The sequence below is a fragment of the Centrocercus urophasianus genome, unplaced genomic scaffold (genome assembly GCF_019232065.1).
Source record: "Centrocercus urophasianus isolate 14NV4802_14NV808 unplaced genomic scaffold, USGS_Curo_1.0 seq_14, whole genome shotgun sequence".
Lineage (NCBI taxonomy): Eukaryota > Metazoa > Chordata > Aves > Galliformes > Phasianidae > Centrocercus > Centrocercus urophasianus.
This window is the reverse complement of record NW_024884586.1, coordinates 20560118-20586558: the sequence shown is the minus strand read 5'-3', so window position 1 is coordinate 20586558 and position 26441 is coordinate 20560118. Positions and strand designations below refer to the sequence as shown.

General features: G+C 38.3%; 1 protein-coding gene across 1 annotated transcript in view; it reads right to left on the bottom strand.

The window, feature by feature from the left end:
* Window positions 1-26441, bottom strand: part of MAP3K9 (mitogen-activated protein kinase kinase kinase 9) — a 105075-nt gene that overhangs the window by 63753 nt on the left and 14881 nt on the right. The window contains exons 3-10 of the mRNA XM_042813830.1: window positions 20173-20353; window positions 13433-13581; window positions 10353-10528; window positions 8142-8382; window positions 7300-7422; window positions 6423-6576; window positions 2090-2202; window positions 604-1419 (exon numbers count right to left, since the gene is read on the bottom strand). Coding sequence (XP_042669764.1) covers window positions 604-1419; window positions 2090-2202; window positions 6423-6576; window positions 7300-7422; window positions 8142-8382; window positions 10353-10528; window positions 13433-13581; window positions 20173-20353 — 1953 coding nt within the window. The remainder of the gene's footprint in view (window positions 1-603; window positions 1420-2089; window positions 2203-6422; window positions 6577-7299; window positions 7423-8141; window positions 8383-10352; window positions 10529-13432; window positions 13582-20172; window positions 20354-26441) is intronic.

Sequence of the window (26441 nt, the reverse complement as noted above, 5' to 3'; positions counted from 1 at the left end):
CAACAGACAATGCCACACTTCATTTAGTCTAGCTAAATCAGACTTAATTTTCACATTCTAGTTTTTTCTTTTCTTGTGAATTACTAGGGGAAAAAAAAATAGGGAAAGCATTAAGTTATCTAGTCACAGCCACTCCTAAAGACTGTAACAATGAGAACATTACCTACCCAAGAAAATCCCTCTGGCTTGTGAAGGAATAAGAGCAAGAGCAGCAGAGGCCCCACACTGCTTTAGAGATTCAGTCTTCACTGCCTTAAAGATTATAATTTGCTTTAAAGTTGTAACAGCAAAACAAACAAGTGCATAAAGGCAACAGAGATGGAATTCTGCGAAACTATTAAAAATGAACAGTATTTGTACCTTGATACAATAACATGGCTCTGCCTCACAACATGATGCAGAGAATTCCTTGGTGTATAGGTGATGGAATAGAGACTGTTACTGTATTGTTCCAGTCATTATTTTTGTAAAGACAATATCCACAAGCCTTGCCTGTGAGCTGGCAACAGATGCTGTATATGCAATATGCTCACTTCCTAACAAGTATCTATAGTGTTTGGGCCCTTCTTCTGAAGAAGAAAAGGAAGATGGCTGAAAACCTACCTGCTCCCAGTGCTCCAGTTAAACAGCTACTGGAAGGGCATCCACTGGTTGGGCACCCATTGACAACTAGTCCAGTCCCTTTGATGGCCCCATCAGAAGGTGTGCGCCTGTGCCCGCCTTGCTGGGTGTGGGAAGAGACCGTCACATGTGTGGGAGTGAGGGACTGGTTGGGGTCTTGTTTGAATCTCTCAATCTGGACATTAACTAGTGGGTTATTAATGGCTGGCAAGGGAGCCTTGACTGTCACGGGGCTGACAGGCATTTCGTATACCACAATCTCATCACTGTCTGAGCGCAGCAGGGATCGGGTGGAATTACATTCGGAAATGGAAGACAGGGAAAGAAGGGTGAGGGATGTGGATGGCTCGCCAAGCAACAACATGGGCTCATCTTTCTTGAAGATTTTTCGAGAAGGAGGGCTAGTGCTCCTGCGCGGGCGTCCAGCTCGCTGGAAAATGCTGTCACGTTTCTTCTTCTCTTCCTTGGGTGGCTCTGGCTCCTCTTCAATCAGCAGCTGACACTTCCCCGCTTCTAGCAGATCGAACCCCAGGCCTGCAGCAGCCAGAACCGCTCCACAGCCAAGCAAGGCAACCTCGCACCGTTTGTGGTGGGAGCCACTACGTTTGAGGCTGTTGGTGGGTGTAAGCTGTGGGGTGCTTGTAGCAGAGTTCACAGGAGTGGACTCATCATTGGCATCACTAGAAGGCCCATCCCAGTCATCATTCTTCTGAAACGGGATGCAGAGGTATGACTGGTTGTGCCCAGGTGAAGGGTGCACTTTGCCTTCCCCATTAAGACATTCACTGTCTTCATCATCTGGAAAGCAAATGAAAAAAAGTACTTTGCATGGATGCAAGACTTTAGCTAATTTCACCAAGTTTTACAAATACACATGAGAGTTAAGCTTCTTCTCAGAAGACGCAACTATCCTTCTCACTAAAAGCACTGTTTACCAACTGCCAAATGCCCACAAGGTACTGATCCCAAAACAGACAGGTTGAGACAAGTACCCAAAAACTCCAAAGAAGTTACTGACACGTTGATTTTTTCATGAGCCATTAAGGAAACAGCGTACCAGAAGCGATATATGCTCCAGTTACTTCCAAAGTCTGTACGTATGGGGGTGATGAGTGAAAAGGTAGGAAAATGGTAAGAATCTCTCCTTGGCAAGTAAGGGTGTAACCATACTGCTCATCTAAATATCAACAGGAAAGGAGTTGAAAGGAGTTGAAAGCATGGAAAGAAGAGGGGAATTAGGAGAAGCTTGCTAGCTTATAAGAATAAACAAAAAATTAAAATCCAAAGTGAAGGTACTTATTTCACTAAGAATACAGTAAAAGCAGACAGCATCAAAATGAAAACATTGCTTAAGGTGAAGACAAGGAAAAGTTCATTGAATGGACATTCAAAAGTTCAAGTGAATGGAAGCAGAATAGCAAAGCGGAATATCAAACAAGAGAATATCAAGTGCAGGTAAATACTTTACCCATCTCTGCTAAGCTGGTGAATCCTGGAAAAGCAGGTGCAGTTCTCTGAATCTTCCCTAGGTTTGGTGCACTGGATGACCACTGTTTGTATCCTTCTACCAGAGCTTTCAGACTGAAATAATAGAAAGAATAAGATGTAGAGTGCTGACAAGAAACTACCTCCTCCCTTCTATATTCTCCATCGCTCTATTTAGGGTATGCATTAATCCATCTTAATTACATAGATTTACAATACTGTGCTAGCAAGATATTTTACAACACTTCCCTCATTTGTGACAATGTAACAGTCAAAAGATCTCCGATGATAAACAATAGCTATGAATGCATGGTAATACTAAGTACTATGACAGAAATTAGATGAGAGAGTTTCTTCTAAGGCAAACATGCCATGGCAAGTACAAAATAAAGTGCTCAGTAGGAAGAGGGGAAAAACAGCTCTAAAAACATTTCCACATGAAATACAAGTGAAAAGTGAAAATCAAAAATCACTCAGTGGGAATATAGTTTGTTGAAGTCATAACAAGAGTCGTGCTTCTATATCATAAGAATATATTACATTCCTCTAGAGAAAATATTGTTTTGAAGTACAAAAGGTTAAAAGCATAAGCTACAGACTATGGAAAAATGAGTAATTACACACCATGGTTCATGTTATTCTCTTAGTTACAGACCAAAAATACAAAAAAAAAAAAAAACAAAAAAAACCAAAAACAAGCAAAAAAAACCCACCAAAGTAAATCCCTACATCAAAGTCATCTGAGTTTAAAGGCATCTTGCTTTGCCCCTAAGCTTATTAGTAGTCCTGTTAACAGATATTCACTGTCATCATCCTATACGTATTTTGCACCACTTTCACAATATCAGAAACAACAACAGTAAACTGCACAATTTTGACACCTCACAAGCCAAGCAGATTTATTTTTCAGTCAACAGTAGTCTCCAAGCTGATAGTTTTGTGGCGTCCTTCTATGAACTCCAACATTAAACCCATCAATGCTGGTGAAAAGCTTAAAAGCACTTACTCAGAAAATTGAATGAAAGAAGACAACATCTATGGATTGTCTGAATGATCTCAGATGGACATAAAATAGCATGTCTGTTACTGGAAGAACTGAAGAGACGAGACCTCTTTCAGCAACATGACCAGCTTGTGCTGTTCTTTGAGAAGACAGCTTACATATGCTCATATTCTCCCTTCTTTCCAAGGGAAGGATTGTGATGAAGACCCTCTCCTTATTCTCATTTTTCACTAGAATCACTCTGCATTTGTAAGATTACTTCCATGGCAGGATTTCAAGGTCGTATTATATCAAGGTGGTAAGGATTTTTTTTTTTTCTTGGTTTGTATTTTTCCTCTATTCTCAACCTAACTGACTAGCTCAACCAGACTAGCTATATTTTTATTGGCAAAGTCATAAGGTCTTAGCTTGATTTAGTACTTGTTCAGTTGGTTGAAGATCAACCTACAGACATGACTTTCCAAATGTTCTTTCTATTCCCAACATTCAGGAATAGTTTCAGATCACACTAAAAGCATCTCATACAGCTCCCATCTATCTTCAGAGCTCATCATTCTCCCATCCTTAATCGTTCTGGCTGAATCCTCTTTGTCAAGAAAGAAACCACGTGATTTTACAACATAAGTCCAATTTATTCCCTCCACACTACATTCAGCTGTGAAACGAAATGCAGCAGAGAATGCTTACTGTATCCATATTGTCTGTGTGTACAACATATACAGTTAGGATAAACATCGTAAAGCAGACTCACATTAAGAGAAAGCTGGTGAGTGAGAATGAATGATATTAGCAGCATGATCATGTCTAAGAGAGTGTGTCAACACAGAACACAGGCAGACAACTACTGAGGGAGTCTTCAGTGGGGCAGTGAAAACACTCTCTGTGCAAAGAGAGCAATGACTACAGTCATGTGTAACAGGTAGCAGTGATCTTCAGTTTAGGCTTTACTTCATAGTCAAGTACATACAGCCTTGGAAAGTGCCTTTTGTTATACAGGAGGGCACACAAACTTCTTGACTTCTCAGAAAAATCTTCCCTTGGCAAAACCAGACAGATTTGCTTCTACTCACATAGCATAGTTTAACCTGAATAGAAATACAAATGGCTACCAGAATAATTTTGTGACTTGCTAGATTTCTTTTTAAGTTACAAAGTCCATATTTTCGCTCCTCCTCTACCCGAAATTATAAGCAACGCTACAAGGAGACTCTGAAGATCTGTGCAGAGGATATTCCTGAGAAGACACTGTAAGATCACAACTGAATTTTCACAATGCTATTCCAGCATAAAGCTTTATCCAGTCTCAGTAATTCAGCATAGCAACTGCTGAATTCTGCTGCTATGTGTATTTCTTAGGCTCAAACATAAATGCAGAAGGATGAATAACAAGTCATCTCCTGAAGATTAACTTTTCTTAAAGTTAATTACAGGTAGGTTTACTCACATTAGACATTTTCATAGCAATTCCTATAATGCAATTCTTGCATAAAAATCTGATAATAATCTTAAGGAAAAATACATGGAAAGTGATGAAGATGAATATTCATGTTGGCTTGGCCAAAGAGCTACATAAGCATGTGGAATAGTAGCACCGCTGCTACCCAAGCAGTGTCATGGGGAAAGCTTAAACTGGACTCTTCAGTGCTAAGTCCAGCTCTTCACTTAAATCTAATATCCTATCCTACCAAATTAGAAATAGATTAAAAAAAAAAAGAACTAAAAAAAGCAAGTACTCTATCATCTGAAGCACTAATTTTTAATGCAGTCCTATTCTATTTAAATAATCTGCAGTGTGACATGATCTTTTTTGGTATCTAACAGGCCGTAAGAAAGAAGGCAACAGACTCTTTAGCAGGGTCTGTTGGGATAAGACAAGGGAAAACGGTTTCAAAGTAAAAGAGGAGAATTTTAGATTAGATATAAGGAAGAAGATCTTTAAAAATACAGGTTGTGAAGCACTGGCACAGATTGCCCAGAGAGGTGGTGGATGCCCCATCCTTGGAGACATTCAAGGTCAGGCTTGACAGAGCTCCAAGTACCCTGATCTCACTGTAGGTGCTCATGTTCATTGAAGGGGAGTTGGGCTAGATGGCTTCTAAGGGTCCCTTCCAACTCAAATGTTTCTGTGACTCTATGATCTCAGTGAAAAACAGTTCATTAATGTTAACCACACTGTCCTCTCAGCAATACTATCACATTTCAAGTACTCTGCAAAATGCTGTCATCTTACTAAGAGCAATCACAGTTAGGAAGTAACCCTTTTTCAGGAGTCCATGCTCAAAAACAACTCAGTTCTTCAGATCATACAAGAAGGAACAGGAAAAAAAAAAAAGTCATCAGAAAAAGGGGCTTATTTCCAAAATTCAGAGCATTATTTCAAGGTAGAAGCGTTGTTCTACCAGCTTCACTCATCTCCTTTTTTTAAGAAAAAATAATCAATGACTGTAAAAAAGGACATCAGTTTTAATTCTGAAAAATACAATATTCCATCTATAGAACAGCAAGCTGAAGTAGCTTCCCCCATATTGCCCTGTTAAAACACATGCTAAGAGTACCTTGGATGGAGAATGCAGCTTAGTGCCACTGAATACTTCAGTCTAGGTGTTCCTGTACAGTATTGTAGTGATGACACAGTACATAAACATCTATTTGCCAAGAGTTCCATGCTCAAACACCTAATATTAAATTATAATCATTGACCTTATTTTCCCTGCTAAAAAATATAGCTGAAGTCAAACTACCAATTTAGCAGTGGAAGTTGCTTCAGATTCTACTAAAAGACAACAGGTACTCAAACCTCTCAAAGTCTTATTAAAATATTCCTATACTTTAAGTGAAAGTAAAAAAATGAAGTCACAAAACAAGAATCTATAGAAAAGGGCCAGGTACAACTTGCACCTGTTCTAAAAATCACTCAAAATCTGCTAAAATTCACTCGAGGTGTATATGTACTTTTCAAAACCTGGAAGAGAAGATTTTTACCTTTTACTATCAAATAAAAATTAAAAACTAGCATGTAAAAGACGAAAAGAAAAAAGCTACAGACAAAAGAATAGCTGCAGAGAAACAGCTAAGGAGAAATTCCACTCAAAATAAAAGGTAATGGCAGACGGGGAAAGCATCAGGTCAGGGTTAGACCCCTAGCAAGGAAATGAACACAACAGTTCTCTCATCTGTTTAAAATTTCTAAAGCGTTTGCAACAGCAAATATGTAAGCAGAAAAGTGCTTGCAAGAGGACAGGCAAATCTCCTGGGAAACCATCATAACAACCAGTTTCAGAACATGGATATCAATCTAATTCCCTCCTCTTACCTGTCCTCTCCTGCACCTAGCTCCTTGTGACAAAGTGAGCTTGGTCCCCAGGTGCGTCCTTTTTTCTTCTGGCCTCTCTTCTCTTCTTCCTCTCCTTCCTCCTTTGGAAGGACTGAGTTTCGTCCCCATGTTTTACTGCTTTCAGCAGGAGTCACTTCATAAGTAGGAAAAAGAGTGGAAAATGGGAAAAAAAGATACACACATGGGTCCCAATGCAATGTAAAGAACACGAGCCAGAAGAATGTTAGAACGAAAATGTTCATTCAGAGTTATTTCCCAAAATTCTCATCATGCATCAACACTGATCTAGCATATAGATCTCTTTAAAATGACTACAGGTAGGCTTTAGTTTAGTATTGTTTTCTCCTTCAGAAGAATTAGTTTGATGTCAGAAACACAAGAATTGTGACATCCAATGCAAACACTAAACATTAACATTCCTTTCATACTTCTAATACACACTTATCTCCCTAATTCTGGGTTATTAGGGGAACACTATTTTAATGATAAGCACCCCTGGTTCTCTTTCTCCCCATTAGTAACTTAATCTACTTCAATAACGTTGCACAAATCTACTCTGCAGACTAACATTCTAAACATTAGCCTACAGACCCAAAGAATATGTTCTCTGTAAAATCAAGCAGCAATCTTTCAAGAGTATAGGTAAGGCTCAGACTCCAAACAATACCAAACTCACCACCCTCCCAGCCAATTGTCAAAACACCATTTTTCTCTAAATTCATACATGCAAGGGCACAAAGCCAACATTTTAGGAACATTTCTTTTTACAGTCCTGTCCTAGATATGGAATCTTGGCATCTTACCACGCTGACAGACTGCACATTTCCCAAATTCAATACTACATTGAGCTCCTTACACTGTATGGCCCTGAGTCTGGGAATAATGGTAGGACTTGCAGGAGGGCTGGAGCAGCTACTGATCAAGCTCTTCCTTTTATCCATTGTTGGAGAAGCCTGCACAGTGAATTTATGCTGGAAATCTGTTACCAAAAGAAAAAAAAATAAATAAATCGACACAGAAGCAGAAAAACAGCTAAAATCCTTTTTTAATACAAGAAAATAAATAAATAAATAAATAACTGTTGATGCTAACTTATAATACGTGAAATTTTCAGGGTCTGTATAGAAAATGTTCTACAGGAAAACGAGATGCTAACAAAGGAAAACACTATGTGACTTCTCAGACAGACTGCCAGTATTTAAGGTTTATTTTAAGGGTTACATTAGAAGTCACTTGTGTGTTGAATTAACATGTGAAGTTGTGTAATGCCACAGTATCAAAGCTTTCAATATTTCTGATAAGTTTTTGATTCTTGCCTCAAGAAATCTGATAGCTTACAGATTCAGCTGCAGTATTATGTAAAATATTCCCAGAGCAGGAACATTTGCTTAAAACAACCAAACAAAACAATATCCTTTATTCAAATTATTATTTTGAGCACTAATGTATTAAATTGCAACATTTTTACTATCAATTGTATACACTAACAAACATGTAACATTACAATCCCACTTCTTGGCTTTACAATTTGACCTGTTCTCTTTGAGGAATGCTAGCCACAAAAGCATGAAGTTTAGTTCCTAGATGCCAAAGGTATGTTTTTTATAATTTAAAATGTGCAAGTATGAGCACAAAGAAGACACCAAAGCTACGGGTTTTCACATACTCCTCCCATCTTGCCTTATTCATCTCACCAACCTGAAGGCAGGCTGATATTATTGCCATCTTTTAACTTGAGCCGACTTTTCTTGAACTTCCCCATACGTTTCTTCACACGAGGCTTCTCCTGACACAGCTGGTGGATGATGATGTTGAGCTCCCTTTCCAGGATGTCAATCTCACGTTCTGCCAGCTCCTGTTCCCGCCTTCGGAGCAACTCCTCATGGTTCTTCTGTTCAACAGCAGCACGAGTCAGCTCTTCTTCCCACGTGCGAAGCTCCTGTAGGGGGATCAGAAAGGAGAAAGAAGAATAGCTATCTCGTGACCTGTGGGTTAAGGCTAACAACACCTATTCTGAAGGTACAGCAGCACTGACTTTTGTTCACAGCACAGCTAATGCCACTGTTCAAGACTCAGCTGAACATCAATAAACTGAAAACAATACTTAAGAAATTCTGTGATTGCCATTCGAGGCCCTTCAAATCACTGTTAACATACAGACATAAAAAAAAAAGTGAAGAAAAATTTTCTAATCAGCACTCATAAGACCACATCTGGTGTACTTTCTGTCTCCTTAATAAAAGAGAGACATAGACATATTGGAGAAAGGCCAGTAAAGGGCTACTGAAATGGTGAAAGAACTGAGGCATCTCTCCTACGGGGAAAGGCTGAGAGAGCTGGGACTGCTCAGTCCAGAGAAGAAAAGGCTCCGGTGTTTCTTATCAATACATACAAATATTTAAGGGGAGGATGCAAAGATGACAGCACCAGATTGTTCTCAGCGGTGTTCAGAGATAAGACAAGAAGCAGTGGGCACAAACACAGAAGGCTGTCTGAATATTAGGAAGCTTTTTCATACTGTGTGAGTGATGGAGCACTGGCACAGGCTGCCCAGAGAAGTTGTAGAATCTTTTTATTCGGAGATCTCTAAAGCCACGTGGGCATGGGCCTGGGCAACCTGCTTTGGGTGGCCCTGGTCAAGCAGGGGTTGGAGTAAACGACTCCTGAAAACCCTGCCAACTTCAACCACTCCGTGATTCTGTGAAAAGACACTGAATCCTAAATACAGCGTCATGAGAGAAAAATGCTGACGTGCACATCTTCAAGAGCCACTGGAGATTACCACATACATGAGAACTCATTTTGCAACATTTATCATCCATATATTGAAAAAAATTAATCTTTGCTTTCCCATGATATCAAACTCTCTTTCCTCGTTGCTATGGAGGAACACAGTGCTCAAAACATGACAGCAGTCTAGCAACTACTGTTCTCTGTTGAAGTTTCTGGTTTTCAAGAGCTATTCCAACAAACTTATACCAACACACCACACAGTGCATCAGGGTAATGCCCATCAGCTCTTCCTTTTTTCCTCCAAAAGCTGCTATAGTACATGCAGAGAAAATGTTTTACGAACCATTGTAGGACTTATCCCTGTACACAAGATATCCTCTTTTTCTCTGTCTTCTAAACCCAACTTCTGAGCCAAAATCAAGTTGGCTATTTATTATGAATTTACTTCTGTGTGAGAGGCAGTCAACTCAAAAAACTACCACCTCAGTGAATAACTGCAGTACTTCATACCAACATCTGTAATGTCTGTAAGGACCTTATACAGATGTAGCAAACTGCTTTGTTTCTGGCAGTATGCTTGAAAAATAAGACTCCGATTCTTGTCACTTAAATGATGGTCATTGTTCCTTTTATTCCTGTTAGGGTCTTCATTCCCTGCTGTTTACCAGGCAAATTTTAATTAAACAGTTGTTGGATTATTCTCTTGGTAGTACTTGTGTTTATTTTATTTTATCCCCTTTGACTGCACCCACACCCTTGAACACTACCTTGAAGATACAAACCTGGCAGAAATAAAGAAGAGATTTTTGCTAAAGTGTATAGTCGGAAGCTCTCTCTCTTATTTTTAATGTTAACAATTATTGCTGGGCTTCTCAGTTAAGACGATGGCAGTGAAATAGTTACCAGATGTATTAAACAAAGATAATTCAGCATAGTGTATAATGGACATTATGCTCACTACAACATTAGAGCAGCAGGTAAAGACGCAGATGTTTATTTTACTTATGAATCTACCCCAGCACGCATCATAACTCCCATTTACTCAGGGACTTACCAAAAGCTGAAGCAAAGCACATGCAAAATTAATTCTGAGATTCCCTAAAATATGATCCCTGAATGGAAGTACTCTATCAAACACAAGAAGAACACAAGCAAGGACTGTTTTTCTCTACTTACCTTTTCTTTGGCTCTGAGCTGATCAAACATCTCTTGGATCTCTTGTTTCCAGTCTTCCTGAAGGGAATGGAAGGAATCTTTGGGCATTTCAAAGAAACCAGACTCTTCTATAGCGGTGAGATGGCCTAGGATACTGGCAAAGGAAGGTCGTGAGTGTGGGTCAGGGTTCCAACAATCTAGAACAGGACAAAGACAAGCAACTATTAAGCATCTCTTAGTAAGAAGGCTTGAGATGATGAGAGGTACTTTACTGATCCCCAGTGGCTGAGAATGGCACGTACACTGTGTTACTCTGTCTCCCATTTCTCTCTTTCATTGACTATTGTGTTATCATAAATCAAGTGTGGAATTTTTAAACTATCATCTGTACTTTGTGAGCACATGCAAGTAAGATGCCTACACACAATTCCTTTAACACATTTACACTGCAGAGCTACCGGTCGCTGTAAAAGGTATGTATCAGAGCCCCTTCCAAAGCTAAGCTGAGTCATTATGAATCTCTTCCACAGAACAGAAAAACTCTCCTGCAAAGCAGCCTGGGCATACTTGGGTAAAATACTGGGCACTGTGACTGAAAACACAGGGTTCAAGTAGATTATGAAAACAGACAGTACATTTAGAGTTTTCTTATTTTTAAAGGGTTTTTTTGTTTGTTACAGTGAGAAATTTGTTTAATAAAGCTTCTCCCCCCCCCCCCCCCCAAATTGCTTTTATGAGAAACCACAGATAAGATTTTTTATTAAACAGTCTAATGCACTGACTTAACCAATCACAGAGCTATACAGAATTTTAGGTACCCTTATTACCACAAAGGGCAATTCCATTTGTGATGGTATGAAAAGGTTCTTCCTCTTACAGCGAGGGAAGCTGAACATTGAAAACAAATGGAAAAAGAAAACACTCCAGAGTAACACCACAATCTACGAAATCAAAATCATGTTTCTAAAAGTTACTAAATGAAAGAATTTGGCTTAGCAGTGCTTCTGAGTGTGAAATTATTACCCATTCCATCCTCTCTGACCTCACCATTATTTTAACTCCTGCAGAAAACATATTTTGCTCATTCTATATTTTCCAATACTGGCACTTACACAGGTTATTCTTCAACATGTATCCTTACTCTTTTTAGTACTGCAAGATTCCTGCACATCAAACTTTGACAAGAACCAAACAGGAGATTTAACATTCTAACATTTCTGAAAGATATGGACAACAGCTTTTGTGTCCAAGTGGAAGACACTAATATGTGGGTCTTTCTCAATACACTCATACTACCATTGCTCAGAATGGTCACTACGTTTGAGACATAAATTGCCACATTAAGAAGCAAGAATAATATAAATGTTCAAAAGTTTCCTAGACTTTACTGTCGGGGAAGAAGAGCAGTACTGTTCTTAAAAATCTCTAATGATGTCCTAAAAAGCATTCACTTAATCTGTTTTAAGGATTGAAATACATCAAGGAGCATCTGTGATTAAAAAATAAATAAAATTTCACAAAATCTGTGCAACTGCTGAGGCTTCTTTTTGCAGATCTTTTCTCTGCTTTGATTTTACTGTTACTGACATTTGGCATTTGGGAGCTTTGTTTTTGAAACTGCTGATACCAAGATGGTATTTAAGCATTTGATCAAGTTCCGGGAGGCATAAGCTGGAACACATTTGTCTTTGTGGATTTCAAATTGTTTCTCTTACCAAAACAGAGAATTAAGGATGTCAAAAGTGCTCTGAAGGTCCCCCGCTGCTGCTGACCAATTAGCAGCAATGGGTGATACAGCTGGACTGACAGTGGCATAATCTCTGCCCCACTAGCACAGGTTTTAAGCATGGCAAAGCAAACATGACCCAAAGTAAAACAAAATGCTGTGGCCAGCCAAATGCATGAATGAATGAGCAGGATAACTATGCAGGTGGCCCCTGGCTTTTTTTTTTTCCCCTCCAGTCCTAGATCTGCCATTATTTGCACTAATGAGGACAGTTGAAACATACAAATCTTTTCTGTGAAAAGGTAAAGTTCAGCTTTGTTTTCTCACTGACGACCACCAGAGGAGTAATTCAAAAGCAAAAGCAGCATTAAGGAAACAAGAGTTCACAGAGATGGGAAATAGCCTGAAAAACAGTTCTAGTGAAGGGGCAGAAAGTAACTGTTCCTTTGTTCTCTTCTTCTCCCTGCACATGAAGAAGCCTAGCATTTCAGAGCCAAGGGTCCTTACCCCTGTGCTCCTGGGTTCAAGCACAGGCCACACGCCTCTATCCAACTTTCCCAGGAAGAAGGCTTTATTTTTAACACTATCAGCAGATAGCCCACTTACATTTAAGAAATTCAGGGTCCCTTGTTTTAGGGAGCCACGCCAAAACAAACCACGATGGCAAAACACTGTGCTCTAATCTTTCATAAACTGGTTTCAGTTGCAGTTTCCTGTTTAACATTTCTTCCAATTTATTACACCTGCAACTCTGTTGCTGTTTACTGTCCAGCATACCACCTTTTTTTTTTTTTTTTGCAAAACAATACCTGAGATTTTCTACTTTAATTTAACTGAAGCCTGTCATCTACAGAAAAGATAACAGAAAAAATATTCCAAGAGCAGAAAAATCCACCAGAAACATTTTCTTGCACAAAAATTCCTTTCTGAGGGCTAAAAACACCTCCGAAGGCCACAGAACCTAAGTTCAGCATTCGATGTCTGTGACACTACGATTCCAAATTATCCTGACAGTGGCCAACAAGGTGTTCAAGCTACAACCTCCAAAACAAGTTGAAGGTTTTAAATTATATCAATATATGTCAAATTTTGGTGTCAGTGCATTTTCGCTACAAGAAAACAAGCTAGATGATGACAACAATAGCCCACATAGTAAAAAATGGATGGGAATTTCATATATTACTGTTGTAACAGAATAACTGTTACAGCACATAAACAGCTATACTGAAGCCCCACAGTAACTTGCAGCATCAAAAAATCCATCTGAGTAATTTATGCTCTTAGGTATCAAAACCAACACCAGGAGGCAATGCTAAACAGCACTCTAGGAACAGCATACAATGTTCTAACCATACTCACACTAGAGCTGGCTTACCTTCCATTAGTTTGGCAAAAGGCTCTGGACACGTGGAAGGGATTGGAAGAGCAAGTTTATTCATGGCAACACCATAGGCTACTGCAAGACCATCAATTCCTCGGAATGGCACTTCCCCTGTTAGCAGCTCCCAAAGCAGCACGCCATAACTAACAGGAAAGGGAGAAGAATGTAAGTGCCTGATTTTAATGCATCCTTGGTAAAGCAAGTTGACAGCATGTAAGCCTATCAGGGTGCCTCTGGTACACCAAAGAACTTACATATTTTTTGGATAAGTTAATTGTGGCTGTCAAACTGGCAGAGTTCTTTGTTTTACCTCTTTTTTTTTTTTTTTTTTTTTTTTTTAATATAATGACAACAAAGTAACCCCAGTGTGTAAATTAAAATATTTTTGGAAGAGTGCTAACATCTACGTTGACATTCAAAAATGCAAAACATCTTTGTTGATAAATTTGGGAAATCTTTAAGGTTATTGAACAGGTTCACTTGAAAAACCATTTTTTGTTCTTTTATCATCCATCTATGTTACACATGAACCAGACAGATAACCTGTGGGAACTTTAGAATTAATATTTGACTACATTGCAATAGAGGAATGTAAAGAAAAAGCTTCTTATCAGAGTAAGAATGAGAACTGAAATGTGAGGGGCAAATAAAGGTCACTTGAGGGGTATTTGTTCGTAAAAAGCTGTGTATCAGCCTCTCTTTTCTCAACTGCTAACATTTCATCAAGAACTCCAGTGAAATTATCACATAGTAATCCAACAATCCTAACTTCTACATTCCTATTTCTAGATTTATGATATGAATATCAAGAAATAAGATTAAGTAATATCAAGCAATAAAACCAGGGTGATAGCAATTATAAGAGGACAGAGGCTGTTAAGTAACATTACGCAGCAGATTCTTCCTCTTGAATCCTACGGTCAAAAAGGAAAAATCCATTACTAACATACTGATCCCCTCATCAGTCAGTTTCAAACCCAATAGCAGCACAGAAAATCTTCATACTTTTACAGTTTCTAACTTTGCTTCGGTTTAAAAACAAAGGAAATGAGACTTCTGTAAAAACCAGTCCTAAAAAAAACAATCCCATTATCTGAATGCCTTCATTTCTTTACAACATCTGATTAAATTAAGGACTAACCATGAATTGTAATCATTTCTCTGATTAGTCCAAAACTGCACCTGAAGCAGTCAGGAGCCCTGCCCTACATCTTTAAGTAACCTTTGCACAACGGCAAAAATCTTGTTCATATAACATGGTAACTTCATTTTCTTGAGTTCAGGATATGATACAGTAAACCATCCAAGTCAAATCGGACACCGTCAGTCAACAGCAATACATTAATTTTAAAAAGTAAAGCTATCTCAGGATTTTTGGTTTTATGTAGGTCACTCTTGAAGTTAATGCCTCCTATTTATATCCACAGAGGCTACTACAGATACAAAGAACATAATCATACACTGTTTGAGTAAATTTTCAGCTATAAAACACTATTTTTCAACATAGCCACCACTACTAACTATGCATTTTTGTCACAATGGACATTGCCTGCATGCTGTGCTCATAAAAATCTGCACCACTGAAGATGACCCATTGTTTCGCAGCTGCTTTCATGGTGTCATTTCCTATCCATTCGCTCTGCATTTCCATGTAGCTTCCTTAAGAGATCCACCTTGACCATCATGAAGTTGTGCAACCACTCTTTTTGATTTTTTTAAACAGAATTTCTCAATATTGTTACTATTCTCCTTCAGATTAGAGCACTACTCTACCAGACTTTGTCACTGCTCTTGCAAAGACATTAAGCCAAAGCATGTATTTTTTTAACAACTGGCACACTGCACTGTCTTGAAGGCCTCCTAAGCACACCTGAAGATCAAGAGCTTTTCCTCCTAAAAGCTCCCTGAATAGCTGTCCCATGAAACAGTAACCTTGGTAGCTAAAATATGCATCTATTCTTCATGGCTCAAAGTGTCATTTGCTCTACCCATTTGGAAATAATCATTTTTCATCACCACAATCTATTTTTGCCATCTCTCCATCCCACTTCTACCAAGACCTTTTCCTTGTAACTGCAGTCACCCAAGTTGGAAACTCTTACTGATAACTTTTCCTATTTAAACGTGAAATAAACCTGAGTTGCTAAGGATTCCATCTTTACTGCTAATACAGCCTACGTTTTAAAAACAAAAGACCACTTTTCCATCTACACAACCTTTTGAATTTTTTCCTATATAATTCACACTTTTCATATTATAATGTCCCATCAACTATTTCTTTCCATCATTTCTTACTACAATAATTGCCTCACTTGAAAAACAGAAACAGGAGTTTAAAGACCAGATTTCTTTTTGACCTCCAAGGATGCATAAAAGGCACACTGAAAGAAAATGAATACTGAGCTGAATGAATACAGGACTTGTCCTGTTTAACGCTGATTGTTCATGATACTCTTCAGAGTTGAGAGCTTTCAGAGTTTTGATATCAAAAGTTAACTCCTCGGTAGACTGTCCTATTACTTTACCACTTGTTCTGAATAAAGCAGGAATTAGATACTTCCCCTCATGGAATTGTTAGGAAAATGCTACTGATATGCTCAAAACATTTCTTATACAGGGCATATATATATATATATTTAAGATTAAATATAGATCTGTCCATTTATTTTTTTTAATATGACACAAGACATACATATTGCAGGAAAGCACGGTTTGTTTCTTGGAGAACCTAATGGCATCCCTTTGTGCCTATTAGCTGACTTGTAGTCACTGAGCTAACTAGCCAGTCTAGTCTAGCTAACTAGGCTGAGAATACTGCTTTCACATAACTAGTGGCATTTTAACAAAGATCATCCCAAGTGACATCCTGATCTGAATGTGTGTGTTTGGTGGCCCTGCTAGGCAGGGGGGTTGGAACTACATGATCCTTGAGGTCCCTTCCAACCCGGGTGATTCTGTGATTCTGTGACTAAGCAATAAGAGAGGGGCTGCTGAGAAGAGTATTCTCCATTCATCCTCTAAGCAAAGGATTATAATGAATTATAAAGCAAAAGAACAGAGATTTCCATGAAAAGGGCCTGGGAAGAAAGAATCAACGAGTTGTGCTTATTCTCAACTGGGAGGAAAGCTCATTTATTTTTCCAGCATCCATTAGTAGTTTTTGGACTTTAATTACAAAATGAACCACGTGATACACACCATGTGTTCAAGTCAACTGACACTGAATAATTAACCATTTCCCAGTGATCCAGTAATCCCTTAAGCCATTTAACATCAGGTTCAATCTTACACGTTGGATTCTGTGGAAGGAGGAGGCTGGAGGTCTGCAGGATTTCAGATGTGATTTTGCCACCTCCCTCGCCAATCTGTGAACTTTAAAAAAAAAAAAAAACCCACTAAATTCCTCTCGCTATTATTGTTCAATGGCATTTCCACCGTAGGTTCCTATTCTGCACTGCCCTTGGTGCAGCACCTTCTATAATAAAGCCACTATCAACACATCATGGAGACACCAGCAGCAACAGAAACTAGAATATTACTCTTGCTAGGACAAAAAAAAAATTGAACTTAGTTAAATTTTTAATGGTCATTAACAGTACTTCTGCACATTATTCAACTGGTAGTTCCAGAGTTTACATGTAGTTATTTCACAACTGTCAGTTACATATGATTTTCTCACATGAATTTCTAACAGTATTGTTAGTCAATCGCTATCTGCCAGGAATTAGTATCTTGCCAGTGCTTCATTCCACACAGAAGTCTACAGAAGCCTGCAAGCAGTCAGGTGAGGATGAAAGTGCTTGCCAGCAATCGATTCAAATGAAGTATTCCAGCGACCAAAGTATCTACATCACTGAATGCATGAAATAACTTGATCTGCTAATCAGGTCTTTTTTGTTAGCTTTGGTATTCCATTCCCAAATAGAGATTCAATTCCTAATTATTTAACTGGTCTCAGAGTAGATAATTCTAAGATGAATCTGAATTGAGGAACCTTAGGAACTCAGATGAAGGCTGTAACGTTGTGCCTTATCTTCTTCATATGATGACAACATTACCTTCTTTTAAGCTGCACAGGTCGAAAATGAAGTTGGTAGTAAACAAAAAATTTAAATGGCATGGAAATTTGAATTTGATTCCTACAAACATCAGCTTGCTGTGCAATGCTGGATAAACTGTCATATCTGCACTTCATTTTCATCCCCAAGAATCCAAAATGGATTCCTAACTCTCCTCTCAAGCATATCGCTAGACTTACAGGTACTGTCTGACACTTACACAAAATGGTAGCTTTTGTCCTCTGTGCAACATAAGCACAAAGTTTCTGTTATACACCTAAAATTTATGGGTGAGGCACAATAACTTTCATAGCAAGACAGACTACAACTAGCAAGATTCTCAAAGTGCTATTATTGTCAACAAGCTTTACAGTAGCCAAGACCATGGTGATAGTAGTGGCAGACATCAACACATGGGAGTATTCCTCTGCCTTCTCACGTTCTTTGCTGGCACTTCTGTAGAATGGGGATTTTTGTTGTTGTTGTTAAGAGTTTGATACATTATTGAAAGGAATTGTACAAATACATTATTTATGACAGAATAAAAGACTGATTCAGGAAATTTCAGTGTTGGCAAGCACCTTCTTCAGCAGCTACCTGCATTTGTACAGAGGGAACAGATACACAATAAGATTCTTGTTGAAAAGCTGGGCAACAATTCAGCCACTAGTATTATTCTAACAAGCTTTTCAACAAAAGTGTTGAGATAAAAGGTGCTGTAATTGTTAGGGACAGAAATATTCCAGTTTTGTTGATGGTACACAGACTAACTAGAAGGTCTTTTATCAGTCAGAAATCACCCTCAACACCAGTGATTAACCAAGAAGCTGAAGTGGACAAGAATCAAATCAAACAGGATTTAAAAATTTCACTCTGTTCACAATTTCAAGTTGTGCCAATGGGTGGGGAAAGGATTTATAACATACATACGTGCACTGCTGCCTTCACAAAAATCAAGTGCTTAGTCACTGACACAGTGGGTAGTGACTATGCTGGCAAGCATCTACATAGATGCTGCAAACACCATGTCTTTTTCAGCTTATTTCAGTAAAATTTGAAGTTTTGGCCATCTCAGTAGAGGGCTTACTCATAGACAATATATCATAGCACTTTCAGTGATGATTACCCTGCTTAAGGAAAAGTACTGAGAGGAATTCAACCTGTGTTCAATGAAAGACTGCTAACTATAAAGAAATCACTATAAAGTGACGAAAATTTTAGAAATTTACTTCTGAGAAGCTGAGAAATATTTACACATGATTTACAGTCTAAGTTAGTTTTGTTTTTTGGTTTTTTTTTTTTTTTTTTTTAAATGAGGCCATATTGGAGCAGAGCATCTTGTGATCTGTTCAGTACGCACAGACTAGTAAAGTTACAGTCACAGAGGAATTGTTTCCAGCTTTCCTTCTTCCTTCCTCCCTCCTGCCCTTAAAGGCAATTCCTGGCACTGTTTCAGAGGAGAAAAATTACAAACCAGTACTGTCAGTTTGTTATTTCTGCCAGAATTCACTCAGTTATTTCACAGTTCCTCCCAGATTACTAATAGGGGTTAGTAGGCACATTTAATGATAGTCTTAAGTCAATCCATACCAATACGTGCAGAACAAGCTCACATGTATGCGTAAAAGGAAATAAATTATCTATCTATTCTGCATAACTAGATAAGTAAAATAAGAACTCCGCACCAAATATCTTCTGTAACAGCCACATAATTCTTCCAGCTGGAATATTTCTTCCTCCTGGCATATTTCACAGCATGCACGTACTTTGTGGGAGCACTGATAACTAATGAGAGATTTTTATGGCTCTAAAGACCTGGTCAATTCAGCATTTCAATACCTCCGCCCCATGCAGGAAAACAAAATTCTACCTACTTTGTTTCAGATTTTTAGTACTAATTGTGTCTCACAGTATCCAGAAATGTCATTATCCTAGGACAACAATGAGCTGTTTACTGAATTCTGCATTTAACTCACTTAAGAGACATACTCAAACTCTACTTTTTTCTATGGGCCAATCCTTATCAAAGCAGCTCCTATCCACCAAAGTAGTTCCTATTCTCAAAAATCATAGATCCTAAACGGAAAAGACAATGCACACAAATTACTACTCATTGATCACATACTCAGACTGACCTGCAGAAGAGATGTGTTGTTTTATGCAGAAAGAGTAGGAAGTTATAAATAATTCATGAGCTCATTATGAAAGTGAAAAAAACATTGTGCTCAAGCTGAAACTGCAGGGAGAACTTCGTGAAGTACTGTGTAATTGTGCACATATGCATTGTGACAAATTACAATCAAAATTAAGTAATCTTAATCTTGGGAAATCTTAAAAAAAAAAAAAAAAAAAAAATCAGCAACTTTAAGTACTTCACAGCTCAGTTTTATGTCTTTATGATAGCCAATAGTTAAATGGAGGCTATGAATCCTAGGATGAAGGTAAATGCAAGGAACAACAAAAATCTGGAAGCACACAGGAGGTGATCCACAAATTTCTGCAGGGAAAAAGCGTTTACAATTAATACCAAAGTAGTCTCAAAGTCAGGTTCATGGAAAGCCAGTGGACGGTTTTCTTAACCCCAGAATTTTAATATTTGCTTCATCACTCATTCTCCAACAAAATACATTTCCTAGTAGGTCTTCAGTATCCAAACACTTAATGCCAAATCAATACCTCCACACATCGCTGCCTTTGGAGAACATGGAGGAGCGGATGACCTCAGGAGCCATCCAGGCATATGTCCCAGCTGCACTCATTTTGGTAGTTTTATGCCATTCCCTGGCCAAGCCGAAATCCGTGATCTTCAATATCTTGTTGCTCAGATCTCCATTTTCCACCTTTTCGAGTATCAGTACTGGAGAAAAGGGAAGGGGATAAAAAGTATGCAAAGTAAGACTAGTATTTATGTAAAAAGGTCTTACTGAAGATCTCTCAAAATTCAAGATTCTTCCTGACTTTTAGTTATTCAAATAACCCATCTTGTTACATGTTATTTCAAGCTAATCTTGTCATGAGATAAGTGAAAAACTGTCTAGCAAATAACTTCAAATCTAAATGGAATACCAAACCTCAGAGAACAAACAAAACTATTTAATACAGTAACTAGTGTTACTCTGTATATTCCTCTACTAAGAGGAAGTGAACCACTGTAACATCTAGAAAGCCAGATAAGGGAAGACATTTCCTAATTAATCCTCTCTCAGCAAGCCAGTAATAGAATCGTTTTCTTGAACTGCTTAGAGGACTTTTTTTTCTTTAATCCAGATACAACCATAGGCTGATATACCCTTTGAGTAAATACATTAAGAGCACAAACTCTACATTTGCTTTTTCTTAATTCCTAACTAAAATAAAGATCGGTGAACATTGATAACATGCCCAGACCAAAACTTCATCAACTCTCCCCCCTCAAACTTCAGTGAGGAACAAAAGAACCACAAGACACAGAGGAACGGAAGCAAGCTTTGTTCAGCCCTCATCTTCCAGCTTACTTTTTCTATTATTATTTCTAGCAGCTGAAGAATTGTTAATAGAAATTCTCAGCAAGTCTCCTGATTGCAAGAGTGAACAACTTTCAAGTCTCATGCTCTTTTTCTTCTACAACGTACTGATTGCGCCTAAATAATCAGCAGAAATAATATGAATTTTGAATTTAAAAATAACAATAGAGTTACGGTGATGTTGTAAAAATAAAGAAAAACTCCAAAGCAAACAAAGAAAACCATGGGTATGGGGCATGTTTTCACTTCCATCCAGGAGCACAAGCAACAAGATAACCTGCACTGCACAAGGCAGATCCACAAGGCAGATCATACGGTGGGAGTCAGCTCAATAGCAGGACAAGGGGCCAGATATCAGTTTGGCTTTACAGACCTTCCTCGAAAGAGATTATCTAAATCTAATTACCTTTCTCTATCGTAGAGCTAAGAAAATAATTAGTACTTACACAGACCTTTTGTATCCATAAACTGGTCCTTTTGTCAGATATAGGCTGTAAGATAAATTAACATAACAAAAGGCCACAGAGAAGGACAATAAAAGAGCTGCATTTACTTCAAGTCCTTAATTCCTTAGTTACATCCTTGGTTCCCCCTTTATTTCCCCATAATAATGAACTCTGCAACCTCAAATTACATAAGTTAATTTTAAGAATTAAAGCTCTCTCTAGTATCTGAAACAATTCTCCTCACCGCGGTCAGTACCAACAGGCTCACTTCTGACTGTCAAGAATCTCTCTAGCCTATCTGTCAGATTTTCAAGCCTAAAGCCTCAACTCTCTCTCCTATACTCATTCAGTTTTCAATGAAGTATCTTGTAAATAGGTGAAATATCAATTCCTTTCAGTTTCCCCCTTAATCTCCTTTATAGTGAACACAAGCCAGGTTGCTAGGACAACACACACACCATATTGATCTGCAAGAGTGAAATGCCTCTTTCTTGTGAGCTTGATACATAACCAGTTATTGCCTCCCATTTAAAACTTTTAATGCAAGTCCTCTTCTGCAAGTACCACATCTTCTGCACTTACTAGAATCTAGCACAAATTGCAACACAGATAAGATACTCCCCACACTTGCAGCAGTTGCAGAGTTAACTTACTTACCTTGCCATCATCTGCAAATAGATGTGACCACTTGGAGCAGAACTGTTGCCAGATACAGTTATTTTTAAGAAGTCAACAGAAACATTCAGAAAGAGCATCTATACCAAAAACCCAGCTAGCCTACCTGGTGATTAGCAGCAAATCACCAACACCATGTTTGTTGCCTAAAGTGTAGCAAAACAAAGCATGGAGGTTTAAAACAAGTTGTAGCAACTTTAAGTGAGGGATATCTCATGGAACGTGTACTGATAAGAATAATAACCCAGAAGCACTACATAAATTTGCATATATTCCTGAACTATTCCTTTGAACTTGTCCTTCAGAAAATAAGTGCTTGACAGGGAGGAATTCATTATAGCTCAGATGAATCCTGCCCAGCAAGCCAGCCCTTCTATATCGCAAGGTGTCCCAGTTGAGAGAACAAGAATGGATCCAAACAGACCCTATTAGCTCCTAGCAACATCTGCCCTTGATGAGGCAGTCATGAAGACAAATGCACATCACTTAGTTATGTCATTTGCACTACCAGGATTTTAGTATTAACTTCATTACAAGGACTGAAGAATCATTACTGCTCATGATTCAGTCCCACTGTTTAACTTCTTAAGAGTCAGCAAAATGCCAGTCCTGAAAGACAACAGGCAACCACGACACTGTACAGCTGAGATAGACAGATGAGAAGGTACAAATTAAATGCTGGGCCTCCTCTTATGTAGGTAATGAAGACCAGACTTCTCTCTCAGAAATGAAAATTCCTGTTGAGATTCTCAGTTGCTCTTTAAGAATACCTTTTGTCCCTTACAAGAAGCACCGACATCAGTCTCTTGTGAGAAAGTTGCCTGGCATACAGGGAAAAGTTTGCATCACACAGAGGTGAGTTAGGTAATGAGTTAACATTTATTGGTTTGACAATAGGCAGACTAACAGGAAGAAAACTGTGAAGTGGAATAAATACAAAGACCATTTGACAGGACTCTGGTGCAGTGTCTAGTCATTCTGTCTGACGTGACAGCAAGTCAATGAACTATGTATTGCTAGAGCTAAGAAAACCCTGCCTTTTATTGTTTTCAGTACTTTTCAGCATGCTTGCTCCATGGTGCACTAGATAGTGCAAGATTAACAGCTAAAAGGACAGAGTTAAGACTGCTTTGGTCTAATGAGACCTTTAAGGACTGTACTAAATGTGGAGTTTCATGTTAGAATATTAAAATTTTACTGGCAACTCACGAATTTTCACTACCATGTTTAATATGCAGATTATGCATATCTAGGACTATTTTGTGTTCACTTTCGCACAGAAAATATCAAAACTTAAAGCTGCTAGTTTTCTCACTGAACACTGCACTACTTCAACATAACAGTGGGTTGGTTCTGACCAGACACAACAGAAGTGTAAATGGATTCTGAAGATACACAAATTAAAAACATACCAATTAAATGCTAGTCAGGTTTCAACTCTGCCATGAACTGTAAAACCAGAAAAAGGTGGAAGGCAGATGATGAACATTTTCATAGAGACTAAGTTCTGTCTTGCAAACATGAAAGAGATGCACACCTCCCATAGCTTCACACATTGAAAAGAGGGATTTTGTCACCTTCACACTCCATCCCTTCTCTATCCCCACAGATGATAACAGTAAAAGTTGGCTTGAATGAAACAAACTCATATCATCCCAGACAGCAGTCTTCCCAGGCTCCCACTGTTACCTAAAGTGACAGTCTCTCCAAAAAGAGATTTGAAGCCTAAATCTAATATAGATACCCAAATTACTCTCTAAAGAGACCTCTTACGACCAGAGGAACACCTGTGTCAAGTTTCACACTCAAACCATGTGAATCTCTCCTCAACAGCTGCTGGAACATCAGAGAGACATCTGGTGAAAGTCAATATACTCATAGCTGCAAAATTTTGTCAGTGCTCTGAAATTCTTTTAATTAAAGTTTCCAGAAATATATTGTTCTATTAGGAGGACAGCAAATCTAGATCAGAATAGTACTGTTGCTACATTAGTCTTAAATAGAACTGTCCTTGGTACCACATAGGACAAAATAAGTATTTTAACCTGCACCCATAACACCAAAGAACTGGTAGGAAGTGGCTCTCCATTGTCACCTAGTTTTGACCATAAGACGAAATATAGTAAAATATATATATAGTAAATACGGCTATGGCATCTCTTCTTCTGATTTCTGGAAGTGCTGAACAGAACTCACCTTCAATTAGGCTGAAGTTCATTATCGCTTCAAAAGCAGAGCGCTCCAGGAGATCTATTATAGGATGATCATTCATTGTAAAAAATATCACATTTTTAGAAATGAAGATAGAAAAATAAGGGTCTCCTACACACTCAGAAAACAGAAAAATCCTGACTTGAGATAAAACTTATTAAGACTGAACAAGAAAAGTAACATTCCCCCATGTTGCCACAATAGCTAACCAAACTTGCCACCACTCTCATATTTCATGACACAGCTTTATCAACAACTTCCTGCTCCCCTCCCCAGTGCATATTATTAAGAAACAGGAGAGAAATCAACAAATAGTTTCTTTCATGGTCCAGCTTACAGTTGACTCCAAAGAATAAAAATCTACTAGCTAAATTTACAGCCTGAACCTCTGATTGACCACCTGAGGCAAGCAACATGTCAGCCATGGGAGCAGAAGTGAAGGCAATTCATCCGTGCTGCCAGAAGGGGTGAAGCCTGGCTCCACCTCTCCAACACCAATTAAGAGCTGACTGCCAGTGGGGAAGGATCTCTTTTGGAGATGGCTCCCCTTGGAGTCTTCTCAGCGAGCCCAGGACAAGGGTAAGCTTTCCGCCCATTCTTCTTTAGTGTGGTAACCTGTTTAGCCTAACTTTCTTGTACATTTCTTAGTTATAACATCCATATATTCATTGATCATACATTAATGAACATTTAGTCTGATGGGAATGGCTGACAACCATTAACTGAAGGGAGGTTAAAAAAGAAATGAGGACTTGAGTATACAATGAGAATCAAAAATATACAGGAAGAAATAAGGAAGGAGGCTAGAAAACCAGGATCTCTACTTTGAAGATAGAGAGGAAAGCTGGGTTTGTTGTCTATGATACACTGGGATTATCACTGATTAAAAGGCTGACTGATGACCTCACATTTATACTCGCAAAAAACTACTCGCAAGTAGTTTTTGTCCAATAAAGACAACAGATCACAAAACAACAGAACTATTAACTAGTGATAAAACAACACTAAGCTGTGTGAGCCACTGTTATATTTTGAAGTTATCTCTGTTAAGTGTTCATAGCTGTTGAAAAGATGCCTGCAATTAACAGTGCTGCTGACAGGTTTGAATTCTGTGCTGTACTGTCTTCTTTAGAGGCACAATCATCTGGTTACACAGTCTAAGATCAAGATGGCAGCAGTAATGGTGGGTGGGTAACACTAGCAAGGAAAGGTTATAAATAAGATCAGGATGTAATCTGTTATTTTACTTGATGCTGAACTATTTAACTATTATGGTTAAATTGTTAAGTAGCCATCTAACTTCTTGCAAAGACTTAATGAAGTTTATTTCCTAGTTTCCCACATCCATCTGGGTTCATGCTAGATTTTTTCCTTTATTCTCATGGCTTCACTATATCTATTCCTATTTTGTTAGGTTGTAAATTGAGAAGATCACTGCTTAAGAACTCCAAGGTTGAAGGAAAAAAAAGCAGAGAAATTTAAACCTACATAGAAAAAATTAGAGCTATTTACTCAGAGTAGAGACATTCTCAAAATAGTACCATGAATTTTTTTCTGCAGTTAGATGTTCCCATCACTTCAGAGAAACTCAAACACCTATACAGCTGCCTAGTAACTGAATTTTGCCCCTTCCCCCCACAAGCCTTCACTCATCTATGCATATCTGACTCACTGTTACTCTATGATCACTGTTTTTGACAGCAGTAAAGGCCAGCAAGCAGCTACAAATGGGAACTAATGCTTATCCTGTAATAGCTGGAACGTAAAAGACTTCTGCTGCAGCTGAGCACTCACTGCGAGTGGGGATAGTGGACACATTTTATTTCTTGCTCTATCATGCAAACAGAATAGATCACTATGGCTTCCACTTTCCAAAATGCAAAAAAAAAAAATTAAAAAAATTGTATCAGATAACAGATAAGCCTCAAACCATTCGCCTCCTCTATTAAGATAACTCACGAGCTACAAGAAATATCAGATATTGAGTCCATCAAATGCCAGATAAGAGTTTTTAAGAAATAAATGAACAGAGTAAAATCTTTAAGGAAAACCATGCTGTTTCATTCTGAGATCTTCTAATGCACAAAATCTGACCAAAGTTTTAGTTTGA